Raw genomic sequence first — 13,199 nt, forward strand, 5'->3', positions numbered from 1 at the left:
ACATGGCGGGGGGGGGGCAGGCACCTTTGGCTCAGGTCATGATCTCAGGGTCCTGGGAAAGGTCATGATCTCAGGGTCCTGGGATCGAGCCCACATAGGTATCGGGCTCTCTGCTCAGCAGGGAGCCTGCTTCCCTGTCCCCCTCTATCTGCCTCTCTGCCTACTTGTGCGCGTGTGCTCTCTCTGTCAAATAAATAAATAAAATCTTTAAAAAACAAACAAACAAACACATGGGGAATTATACTCACATTCATTCTCTTTTCCTTGGGTCTCTAGCTGGTGCTCATCCAAAAGAATGGGGGCAAAGCCAGGAACTGCAGAGAGCCCTCTTTTGTGGCACGGGTGCACAAGAAGGGAAAAACTGCCACTCTAGGACAGGTATAAAACCATGCTATCTTGCCTAACTTTCCACTCATTTAAGGAAAAGGCCTTAAACTTCTGAAAGAGGGCTCAGAAAACTTCCCACTCTGAAGACAAGGCAATAATTAATTGTTTCTGGGGGTGAGATGGATTCAAAAATGATCTTCCCCATGGGAATTTAAGAAAAACTCTCCTAGGCCCAGACCCTACAAAGCAGAGGTAAGCCAGCACTAGTGAGGATCAGGAATCTCTCTTTCACCCAACATCAGCAACAAATACAAGGCAGAGTTTGGTTGCCAAGGCGATCAGAGAAAGACCCACTCCCAAGGCACATGGACTAAGACAGGACCAGTAGAATAGAGAATGCCTGTACCTACCATGAGCTTAGGACCAATAAACAAACAGCATTCTACCACTGAGGAAAAGATTAAGAGCAGGAAGAGAGACTTCTCTCTGTGGCAGAGGCAAACAGAGGCAGACGAAAGCACAGGATGTAGAAAAAAAACTCAGAAAAACCTTCCAGTCCTCCAGGGCCCTTTCTAAGCACAAAGTTACAGCAGCCCACCAACTTTGAAGCCTATGGTACACTGAAGCTAATGACGGTAATAATAAAACTCAAGCCTAGCTTGATCCCCAACTATACTGCCTGAAGCTTCCATACTCAGTAAGCCTCCACACTCACCTAAACAAAATTGCCCCTCTACTTGACTACTCTAAATGACATTTGTAGAATACCAAGAGCAGAATGTTCATTCTTTTCAAATGCATGCAGAACATTCAACAAGATAAACAAACTGAATAGCCCTGCATATATTTTTTTACTTAAACTTTTTATTAAAAAAGGTTTCCCACCAAGAAAACTCCAGGTCCCAGTGACCTTACTAGGAAGTCTACCAAGTATTTAAGAAGGAAATAATATTAATTCTTTACAAATTCTTCCACAAAATAGAAAGGAGGGAACCCTTCCCAACTGATAACAAAATTAGATGAAGATGTTAAAACTACAAACTAATATTTTTCATGAAAATATTCACATAATCTTCAACAAAATACTAGCAGATCAAATCAAGAAATATATATATAAAGGATGATGCATCAAAACCAAGGGGAATTTATCACAGGAATGCAAAATTGGTTCAACATTCAAAACCAATCAGTATTATTTGCCATATCAACATATTAAAAAAGAAAAATCACATGAGCATCTCTACAGATACAAGAAAAGTATCTAATAAAATCCAACAGCCATTCATAATAAAACTCCCAAAAAACAAGGAATAAAAGGGAGCTCCTCAACCTAATAGAACACATCTAAACACCACTCCAGTAGAGACACTAGGCAGTGTGACAGTGCAAAGAAAGGAAAAAAGAAAAGAAAGAAAAAAAAAGAAAAGAAAGGAAGGAGATGAGAGAAAGGGAAAGGAAAGAAAGAAAAGACATACAGATTGGAAGGAAGAAATAAAACTGTCTTTATTCACATATGGCATATGTTCTTAGAAAATCCTATGCAATCTACAAAAAGCGGTACTATAACTAATAAGTAAGTTTAGTGAGGCACAGGATACAAAGTAAATATACAAATATCAATCATATTTCTGCATACTAACAACAAACAGAAAATGAAACGAGAAAAAATCGGCATTTATAATAGCATCAAAAAATATTTAGGGGAAAATCTAAACAAAATATTTGCATACTGAACTATAAAACACTGACAAGAAAAAAAAAACAAAATGGAAATAAAGAGATAAAATATGTTTATAGGCAGAAAATTCAACACTGTTTACATGTCAGTTCTCCCAAAATTGATCCACATATTCAACATAATCCCAATCTAAATCCCAGCAAACTTTTTGTAGTAATTTACAAGATGACTCTAAACTTTAATATGGAAAAGCAAAGGACACAGAATAATCAAAACAATTTTGAAAAAGAGGAACAAAGTTGGAAAACTAATTATCTGACTTCAAAACTTTCTATAAAGTTACAAAAGTCAAAACAAATAGATCAGTGGAGCAGAGCAAAAAGTCAGAAATAGGGGTGTGTGTGTGTGTGTGTGTGTGTGCCCTAAATCAATTTTCAACAAAGGTACCAACAAAATTAGTGGAGAAAGGATAGGTGTCTCAATATACAGGTACTGGAAATAGGTGTGGTACTGCACATCAATCTATCTGTATCAAAAAATTAACTTAAAATGGATCTCAAACCTAAATGTAAATCTGAAACTATAAAAATTCTAGAATGAAACATAGGAGAAACTTTTTGAGACTTTGGGTCAGGCAAAGATTTGTAGGTAGGGCACAAAAAACCACAAATCATAAATGAAGAAACAGATTAAAAAATGGTCATCAAAATAAAAAAAATTGTTCTTTGAAAGATCTAGTTAAGGAAATGGAAAGGTATGCCACAGATTGGCAGAAAATATCTGCAAGATGCATGTCTGATAAAAAACTTGTGTCATATATAAAGTATCCTTACAATCAAACAATAAGAGAACACCATTTTGTTAATGGGCAAAAGATTTGCAGAAACTACTTGACCAAAGAAGATATTAACCTATGGTAAGATGTTCAGTATCATTACTCATACAGGAAATGTAATCAAAGCCACGATGGGATATCATGGTCCTACCAGAGGAATGTAATTAATAAATAAAAATTAATAAAAACTGATAACACGTACTAATTAGGATGCAGAGCAACTGAAACTCTCATAATTGCTGGGAGAAAGGCAAAATAATACAGCCACTTTGGCAGATTCTCATACAATTAAACATACACTTACCATATAACTCAGCAATTCCCACCTAGATATTTATCCAAGAGAAAAGAAAACAAATATTCAAGCAAAAAACCTGTATCAAAATGTACATGTCAGTTGTATTCATAATCTCTATAACTGAAAACAACCCATAACTGTAACGGAAAATACCCAGCAACCAATGAATGGATAAACAAGTCATAGTACATCCAAACATGAAATATTACTCAGCAGTAAAAAGGAACAGAACTAGCGAAATACCAGCAATATGATTAAATCTCAAAAACATTATGCTAAGTGACGGAAACCAGACACGAAAATTCACAAACGGTACGATCCCGTTGACATGACATTGACACAAAAAGGCAAAGGCCAACCTCTGCATCCAAAGAAACCTAGCACCTTGGAAAAATACTCCGTGAACGCTGGATGGAGATAAAGAGGAAGAAATCACTGCGGGGAGGATAGAGTGCAAGAAGGTGACGGACTAACGGTGAGCAAAAAAAGCACCTGGGGGCCAAACGCCCTCCAGGACGAAAAATGGGAGGGAAGGCGTGGCCCCATCCGTCTCTACTGATTCCAGAAGCTTAAAAAATTAGACCCTGGAAAGGACTATGGTATGAATGAACAGCTTCAGCATTCTCTGGCCTAAAGAAAGGCGGGGTGCGCCCCACCCTTCTTTAAAAATCTACTACCCCACGAGCGAGGCTGAGCAAGTGGAGCCTGCACCCGCAAGGGAAGCTTTTCCGTGCCCAGGAGCCGAGCCAGGGAGACCAGGAGCGGGCTCCGGCCTAGGTTAGCTGGTTGCAGGCGGAGTGCAGGCATCCCCGAGGCCCCGCCCGTCTCCAGCCCTTCCCGCCCGGCCTCACTCACCCAGGCCTGCCGTTCCAACTGAGCGTATAAATTGGAGCCCTTGAGCTTTTGGACTATCTGGGCAATAATGAGAGACAGATCCGACTCCTCCTGCAACATTTCCGCTGCCCTAGCCCGCCAGGCCGCGGGGACAGCTAGCGCGGGAAGAACGGGCTACGGGGTCTCACTCGGGGCCAGTGACACTTCTCCCCGACCTTCTTACGCTGGGACTCCTTCAGCGGGCGTTACCAGGCAACTACCGGGCGGTGAGTCCGTTCCTCTCTGGTCCCCCCGGCGGCTGAAGGTCCCAGCGCCTGAGTTCCGCTGGCGGGAAAAAAAAAAAAAAGACCTCGTTGGGGGTAGCTTTTCATTCCATTGTTCTTGCTTGGTCTACATCTAAAAGGCACAAGAAGAGCACTTTCCGCTAGAACTGCAGTGCGTCTAGTGGGCAAGGCGAACTCCGAGTCGTGTATTTTTGTGTTTTATTATAATGGAGCATGCCTTCCCCACCTTTGAATCTCTGCAGAAACAGGACTGTGCACACAGTTACACGGGAAATTATTGCCAAGAATTATCCGACTCTGACACTAGCTGTGTACACTTGGGTGGGGTGCTTACATCTCAGAACTCAGTTTCTCTCTCTGTAAAATAACACCAGTTCACAGTGTTGTGATGATTAGCTGAGGTAGCAATTGTGATGGTGGCTAAATCTGTATGTAACAATTCATTTTTTATTTCCGCGTCTCCTGTTTCTATTCTCTGCGGTCTTATGCCAGGAATAAATAGACATCTTCTCCTCAAACAGTTACAACTTAACAAGAGGGATTTATTTATTAATAGACTTTCTGTGACGCATTGGCAATTCAAGGATAACTAAGACACTGTCCCAGTCCAAAGCATGTACCATCTAGATGCCTTTTCTATGTATTTATCCATTCAATCATTATTCAAAATTCATTCAGCTTTCAACTTACTGAGCACTTACATACAAGAAACTGTGTGGACACAAAGGTAAATAAAACATGGTTCTTGCCTTCAAATAAACATATCAAAGGGTTTTAATAGAACTAGAAGAAACAGATTTAGCTAATTGAATGGCATTCCCAAAGGCAACTAGAAAAATCCCTGTGGAATAATATAAACATTAGAATAATCTCACCAATATAATCAATAATTAATTTCAAGTGTGAGTATGCATATATTTTAAGCAAAGCAAAGGTAAAATTCCAAGAAAACAAACCAAGATTACTGCAAAAATTACTCTAGCTTAACTACATTAAACTTTAATGTAATATCAAATCAGATCCTCTGATTCAATAGGCTTCTTGTAAGACCTGTTAATCTGTTTTCTGTCAAGTTCCAAGGAGATTGTGATGCTGGTGGTTCAGGAACTACACTCTGAGCACCAAAGGAATAAAGCTGGTACATGATAGAAATTCTAAAGAACTGGACCTTTGACACCCATGCACAACACCTTGGCACTCATAACACCACTGTTCAGAATAGTTTGATGGTAAATACAGATTCCAAATAATCTATTTGGTCATGTTTGTTTATTAAAAACAACTTTGGAAAGAGGCAGGCAGGGGGAAAATAGTACTTAAAGTCAATTAATGATAGACTCCGCAAAACAGGTAGTTTCTCTACAAAACATTCACCCCACAATTCAGAATTTCTGCAAGTTGTAGATGAGTAAATCTCCTCAACCCTTTACAGCCTCTCAATCTCCAACACCCCGATCCATGAATCTCCAGCACAAATCTCACTTTGAAAAAAAAAAAGGGAAAGTATGGAGAGAGTTCTTTCTGAGATTGGAAAGGGGAAAGTGATTAATAACTAAAGAGATAAGAATGCTTAGGTTGAAGAGGGTCATAAAGCCTAGGGAGAAAAGAAGATGAAACTGTGGAGTGGAAGAAAGCCATGGTACCTGGAGTCAGAAAACAACCTCACTTCTTCTCTGCTATGTACCCTTGGGTCTCTTCCCTTCTCAGAGTTTCAGCTTTTTTGTCTGTAAACAAGAGGATAAAATAATGACCTGAGGGGCACTCTGGGGAAGGATGTAGTTAGTGTTAAAATATTTTTTAAAGTATGAATAAATGAATTATTAAAATTGAGATAAATAAATAAAAATAATGCTCGACGCTATTAACAAGGGAATAGAAAGTACAAAATTGTAGCAACATGTGTGAAAATGCCCAGCACAATTTTCTGTACAGACAGAGGCTTTAAGAAGTTTTTTTCCCCCCTGAGGAGAAAACAATTTGCAGTCTTACAGAAACAATTAAGAAATTTGAATTTGATTCTGAAGATATACTCAAACAAAAAAAAATAAAACTTAATCCTAATAGTAAATATTTGTTTCCTACACTCATAGAAGCAGATGTTTTAGGTTATAATTCAATTCTAGAATGCCCTCTGTTCTCTTTTTCCAATACAATTCAGCAAAACTTTTCAGAACATCTGCTCTGTGCTAAGAAAGGCAAGGAATACAAAGATGAGAAAGAAAGTGTCCTTTCTTCTGAGACATTCTCAGTCTCAAAGGGATGGTGAGATCAGTACACAAAGAGCTGAAATGTTAGACAGGCCACTTTAGACTCCCACCTGTGTATCTGGAAATTTTATTACTCTAAAGTCAATGTCCAGTAAGAAGCAAAATATGCAGATTTCCATCTCACCAGCATAACTTTGCTTTGGGAATCCTTATTCTACTCAGAGTAGGGGGGAATTGGGAAAACACTCTATTTCTGAGTGAACCATGACCCAACCTAAGAGATGAAGAGCAAAAGGAATCCAGTGTCATCGGTGTAGCTAAAACTTTATGAACAGAAACAAAAGTAAAATAAATACAGAGAGAATTCTCCTCAAAATCCCCTCAAATTCGAAGCAAACTCACTTTGGGGCCAACAGGTGTAAGGTTCTGGGCTCAATCCTGCCCTTTTTCAGATCTGCTCTGCTTTGATTTATTTTATATATAATATTGTGTCAGACTTCACTGTGGTGAGGAGGAAGAGAGGAAACCACTAACCAGTGGCCTCGCATGAGCCAAGATGAGGAGCACATCCAAAATACCTTGTGAGCTCAACACAAAACTGAGGCTTGCATAAACTCCACAATCTGAAATGAAGTATGTTCAGCAGTTGTTTTAGGAGACATTGCTGTTAGCATGCTGTATCTGCAGAATAGATTGAATTGTATGTTGTCATGAATTTACTTAAATAAATAGAAAAGTATTTTCGTGTGTGTTGTGTGTACCACAAATGTCACAGGCCTCCTTGTCTTTGGGAACAAATGAGCTCATTGTGGTACCAGTTATCTGTCACTGGATTGTTAGCGCCCATATGCTAGCACAGGACCTCCAGTTCCTCTTCCAAGTCTCTTCCTGTTACTTCTGGGAGTCCTCAGAAAGTGGCACGTGTGTGCTGAGGAGCAAATCTGGCTGCGATCTGTTCCGCCTGCTTTGGTGGTATCTGAGGTCTCAAAGCTACTGTCCAAGGTGCTGCTTTTTGGTGCTCCCAAACCTGCAAAACCCCCGAGATGCTTAAATCCCAAGTCTCACAAAACCCCTCAAAAACAAATCCCCTTACAGTTCTGCTTGCCACCTCTCTTTGCAAGGTGGTCAGATCTTTCTGAACCAACGCTGATATCAGACCATGCTACTGGATGAGAGCAGATTTTGCTACCCTAAAATATGTCTCTTTGGCATAAAGATTAGTTTGAGCTAAGGCCATTTAAAACCCAGGAGATTCACAAAAAGTTCTTTATTCAACTGCTTAGATTGATATTGGAAAGGGGACATGTACCAGGAAGAGAACTAGTACTAGAGACATCGTTTTCACTAAGAAATTCATCTGTGTAGGAAGTTGTCTGCAAAAGTTGTCACCTTTGTTTCCTAGGCATCTTTACCTTCCTGCGAATAGCATTCTCCCCTTTGTATACCAAAACTCCTACCCTTTTCCTTAGCTCAGGATGTTACATTTTTTAAAAGCTGTGCTTTGAGTCTTCATATCTCTCTCCTATCCATTAAATTTTGTTTGTTTTCCTCCTGTTAATCTTACTTATACCAATTTAATCATTAGACAAACCAAAGAGTCTAGAATGAAAAAGGAAACATTTTTCTGCCCTACACTATACTCCATTTCTCCATCTTTCCTTCTTCTGGCCCCAGGCACTTATGTGTAAATGGGGAGGATTGGGCTATTGGTTCCATAAACACTCTCAGGGACTGTGTTGGTTTCATGTTACATATAAAACTCATGAGAAAAATCCAAGTAACAGTGGCTTAAATCCTAGGATATTTATTACTACCAACCAGTCTAAAGGAATGTACAAAGGCTGTCCACAACATCATCAAAAACTGAGCTCTTTCCATTCTGCCCTCCCTAGAATGTTGCCTTCACCATTCAGGTTACTGTCTTAAGGTGGCTGCTGCAGTTCCAAATATGACATTCTTCCACCACTGCCTGCAAAGGGAGGCAAGAAGAAGACAAAATAAAGAAGTTCTCAATGACTTTGTATGTCTCTTCTTTTTCTGAGGAAAGATGATTTTTCCAAGAAGCCCACAAGAAGACTTTCCCGTGCATCTTATTGCCCAAAGCTGAGTCACCTGACCACCTGTAACCACCAGAGAGTGGCGAGAGATGATCTGGTATTTTATCCTCAATCCTGGGAGAAAGATGAAGCAGAAGAATGGTTTTTTGATTCTACCATATTGTCCAAAACAACTTTAGGTCTCAGATTGGCATTGTGATATGAACGCTTGTAGCTGAGCATTCCTGACTGACATTCAGGCCAATTGGACCACAAATAAAGTAGAGCTGAGCAATAGCCAGATCATTTATTATCCACAAAGTTGTTTGTATGAAGTTCAGAGTCTGGAATCTAAATTATAGTACTTATTGATGTGACATTTTCTCAGTATTATGGTGACATTCTAAAAGCTAAAAATAAATAAGGTTGACCCATTTGCAAAATAAGATCTATAAGTAAAAGATTATGTGACAAGAACAAAATATTTGCAAGTGTTATTACTTTTTAAAAAGGCAAAATTGATGACTTGTGAAGAAAACAGCTTGTTCATAAATAACTTTCATGAAGTCCTCCCTACCTCTAGAATTCACTCTACTGGAATTCTAGGTTATTCTCTCTTGTTGTACAAGCAGAAGTGAGCACTGGAAATAACCTATTCTCTAATACAACCTGTACTTCTTGGAGCAAAAGAGGCTTACTATTGCAAAGTGAAGGATGGCCTAGTTTCTCCAGATACTTCCTCTAGGTTTCAGATAACACAGTAGAGCAGGATCTTCTTGACTCATTTTCTCTTCATTTCTCTAATCATAGCTCTGCTTTCTCACCTGTCCCAGCCAAACTACATCCCCCCAACACACACACACTTCCATTCCACAATGCTTCCTTTTTAATTATTCTTTCTTGTTTTGTACAGCCTTTCCTCCATGGCCTCCTAGGAAACTTATATACCGTCTGCCATCTTTTTTTCTTTCCAGTTTTATTGAAGACATAACAACATGTACAAGGCAATGTATGTATATATTTCTATTCATATACATATATGTATATGAATATATATATATATACATATACATATATGTATATGAATAGAAGGGCTACAATATTAAGTACTTGAGATCGATTTGAAGGTCGCAGTGGGGCCTGTCCCTGTCTATTAGGGGAGGAAAAATTGTCCATATAGTTGCATACGGGAACTAGGATTAAGTTATAGACCTAGAAAGAAGATCAAAACCTATCTGTCACAAGCTTAGTCATCTAGGAGCAGCGCCAGTGAGGATCAGAGCATGGAACTCTAGTGCATCACCAGCAGCCCCACTGCAGATGCTTGTTAACAGGAGGGATCCTAGGGAAGGGGCCAATGGGTCTGTTACCAGGACTTGAGCCCAAGACAAGCTCTGTGCATTGCAAAGAGCAAAACCATGGGCTCTGGAACAAAGTGGGTGTGACAAGGGTCTTGCCAAGGAGAAGCCTTTCAAGTGGGAAACAGGGAAAAAGGAGGACTTGGCATGGTGCCACCATTTCTTCCTCTTGGGTCTCAGTGCCGTTCACAGAACTTCCACCAGCACCATGTTGGGACAGAGTATCCAGAGATTCACACATGGGAGTCACTGTGAGGAGGGCCTAGGGAAGAATTTACCATTTTCAGTGAAAAACAACCAAGTGGCAATTACTAATTATGATGACCGTTTACTTTGGATTTGAACTTGCTGCATCCTTTCTTATAGCAAAACACCAGCTACTTAAGAAATAAGAATGTTTAGTTAATCCATAAGATAGGTAAGAAGAAGAGCCTTATTCTTCTGTTCCTGGTTTGTCCCTGCTGAATGACTCCACTCTTAGGAAATGGCCTCTTGAGGTGATCCAGAGCCCCCAGCAAAGTCCCTCTTGGGTATCATATGTGTCCAGAGTGGTCCATTCTGGTGGATCCCAGATGTTATTTTCTCCAGAGTCCCAAAACAATACAAAGTTTAATTCATAGAACTAAGCATGAAATATGTCAAATAGCGTTTCTGTTAAGGGATAGGGAAAGTGGCAGAATCAAATTCAGCCCCAAGGAGAAAGGGAGGGGAGGCTGTGATTCATCACTGGTATTTTAGTCACACTCCTGTGTGTGTGGGGGGGGGGGGTGGTGTGACTTAGTATCTAAACACACTGGAAACATTTTAAAAGAATATCTTTGACACATCACATCAAATAAGTATTTCCAACTCAAATGACTCACTTGCTGGAACAACTTCACTTGACAACACAAATAAAGCAGATAGGAAACATGGATGATGGAAGAACTCGTTTTAAGGTATTCAATACATGAGTAAAGATGTAGAGTTTTTTTTAAAATAAATTTTAAGAATTACAAATTTTAAGAATTACTTTTTATATTCGTGCAACACATACTGTCAGAATTAGAACAAACCTGGGAAATCAAAAACTTTATTTCCTTTTGACAAGAGTGAAATTTGTTCCTTACAGAATAAAATTAAAAGAATTGTTTCACATCACAAAATAAGATAGAGGCAGAGTTCCAAGTTCACACCCAAATTTTCTAATAATTCTGCTCATGCTTTCTCATGATTCCTGGATATTTACTTTTGGTGCCTATGGTTTGTTGATGACATCCTTTTCTATATTTTGTCCTTCCTTCCCTCCTTCTTTCCTTCCTTCCTTCCTTTCTTCCCTCCTTCCTTCCTTCATTCCTCCCTCTCTCTCTCTCTCTATCTCTTCTCCAGAGCTGCAGAGTTATTTTCTCTAAGTTTTACAGATTAAGAAAATGAGACTTGGAAAAAAAAACAAGAAAATAAGACTTGAATGTTAGATAACTTATCAAAATTCACAGTGAAGTTCATAATAACAGAGCTTGGATTTGAACCGAACTTCTTTTATATCACATCCTCTCTGGGATAAATGGGGGTAATTTTTACCTCAAAAATGTTTAGGTCCCATTATTGCCTTACAAGCCCAACTAGTAAAACTAGTGGTACAAATGATAACTTCAAAAGTTTTCAGAAATCCTCTCTTTTAATAATGATAAATTTAAATTTGGGAACTTCTATTGACTAAAGAGTTTACAAAGTTTAAAAGGGGATAATATTTCCTTTTATTCATTGTGCATTTCTGCACATCTTTATAAGAAGTTCCTATGAACATCTTCCAATATCTTCCTCTACATTATTTATTTCTAGGCATTAGGAGAATAATAAGGTTTTATTAAATCTTAGAGATGCAATCTTGAAAATGTAAGAAACACTATTAGTAAGAAAAAAAGAATGTGGGGCTCTGCAGCTAAATAATACTATTTTGATCTATTCTTCTTGAAAATGTATAATGTTTTTCTAATAATAAATGGAGGGATAGGGGCGCCTGGGTGGCTCAGTGCGTTAAAGCCTCTGCCTTCGGCTCAGGTCATTATCCCAGGGTCCTGGGACCGAGCCCCACGTCTGGCTCTCTGCTCCTCAGAGAGCCTGCTTCCTCCTCTCTCTGTCTGCCTCCCTGCCTACCTGTGATCTGTCTCTCTCTCTCTCTCTCTGTCAAATAAATAAATAAAATCTTAAAAAAAAAAATAAATGGAGGGACCTAAGGTTCAGTTTGCTATTCTTCACTTCAAATATAATAATAATATTCAGTGAATTATTAGTTTTGTATCTGAGAGCAATTACTCCTTCAAGCTATTGCTTGATTTAAATAGGTTTTATTAGACTTTGAAGTTTGTTGCACCTACCCTAGAGACTATTGTTTCACTAGAAAGATTTTTGTTAGCCCAAACCTTTTCTTTAGTAACTAAATGACCTGATCACAGAGACTGTGATATTGTTGTTGTTGTTTTTGTTTTAAGATGTATTATTTGAGAGAAAGAGAGAGGAGGGGGGAGAGGCAGAGGGAGAGTGAGAATTTCAAGAAAACTCCCTGCTGTGTGCAGATCTCAACATGGGGCTTGATCAAAGGAACATGAGCTCATGACCTGAGGTGAGATAAAGAGTTGGACACTTAACTGACTGAATCTCCCAGGTGCCCCAACACTGGGATATTGTGTTTTTAAAAATTACTTGGAGGAACTTGATTTAAATTTAAATGAGACTCACCTTAGGCTCTTCTGAGAAGAGAGAATTCATGCAGAAAAATGTAGTGGTCATGAGCTTGGGGGTCTAAGTCCCTTGGTTCTTGGGTTTAGGAACTAAAATCTACTTATGAACTGTGTGCTCTTGGGTACTTTTCCAAGGCTCTTTAGTCCTTGGTTTTCCCATCTAAAAAAATGGGGATAATGCCACTTCCTACTTCATAAGGTCAATATGAGAATAAAAAGAGTCACTGGGTATCACGTGATTTGAAGATGCCTGGTCCCTAGTAGGTCTGAGAGAATTTTAATCCAGAACTTCTCAAACTTTAGTGGTTATTGGAATCTCATAAGGAACTTGGTAAAAATAAAAATCTTATTTTCTCTCCGTGAGTCTGGGCCTTCATATTCATTATTGGTGATGATGATACACATCATTCTAGGTGATGATGATACACATCAAAGACAAAGAACCACCAGTTTAGGCAACAAGGATAAGAGTTTGTTCATCTACTACATACGCCAGGCATTGTGCACAATGCTAAAGACACAAAGAAGAATGCATCAATCCAGGTTCAGTTGCAAAAACCAGACACTGCTCTAGCTTTCTTATGCAGAAAGAGATTTTATACAGATCATTAAATACTTACAA

General features: G+C 39.0%; 1 protein-coding gene and 1 pseudogene across 4 annotated transcripts in view; one reads left to right on the forward strand and one right to left on the reverse strand.

Moving 5' to 3' along the window:
• The window catches only part of TBC1D19 (TBC1 domain family member 19), a 151,861-nt gene extending 147,653 nt beyond the window's left edge, over positions 1-4,208 (reverse strand). For 2 of the 4 annotated variants that reach the window (XM_045998271.1, XM_045998270.1), the window contains exon 1: positions 3,994-4,208. In XM_045998271.1, the coding sequence (XP_045854227.1) occupies positions 3,994-4,092 (99 nt within the window). In that variant the 5' untranslated portion in view covers positions 4,093-4,208. The remainder of the gene's footprint in view (positions 1-3,993) is intronic. The other 2 variants (XM_045998272.1, XM_045998273.1) reach the window with 2 other exon arrangements.
• A 5,857-nt stretch (positions 4,209-10,065) lies between these two features.
• LOC123930335 lies at positions 10,066-10,249 on the forward strand (annotated as a pseudogene).
• The last annotated feature ends 2,950 nt before the right edge of the window (positions 10,250-13,199 follow it).

The sequence above is a fragment of the Meles meles genome, chromosome 2, assembly GCF_922984935.1.
Source record: "Meles meles chromosome 2, mMelMel3.1 paternal haplotype, whole genome shotgun sequence".
Taxonomy (NCBI): Eukaryota; Metazoa; Chordata; class Mammalia; order Carnivora; family Mustelidae; genus Meles; species Meles meles.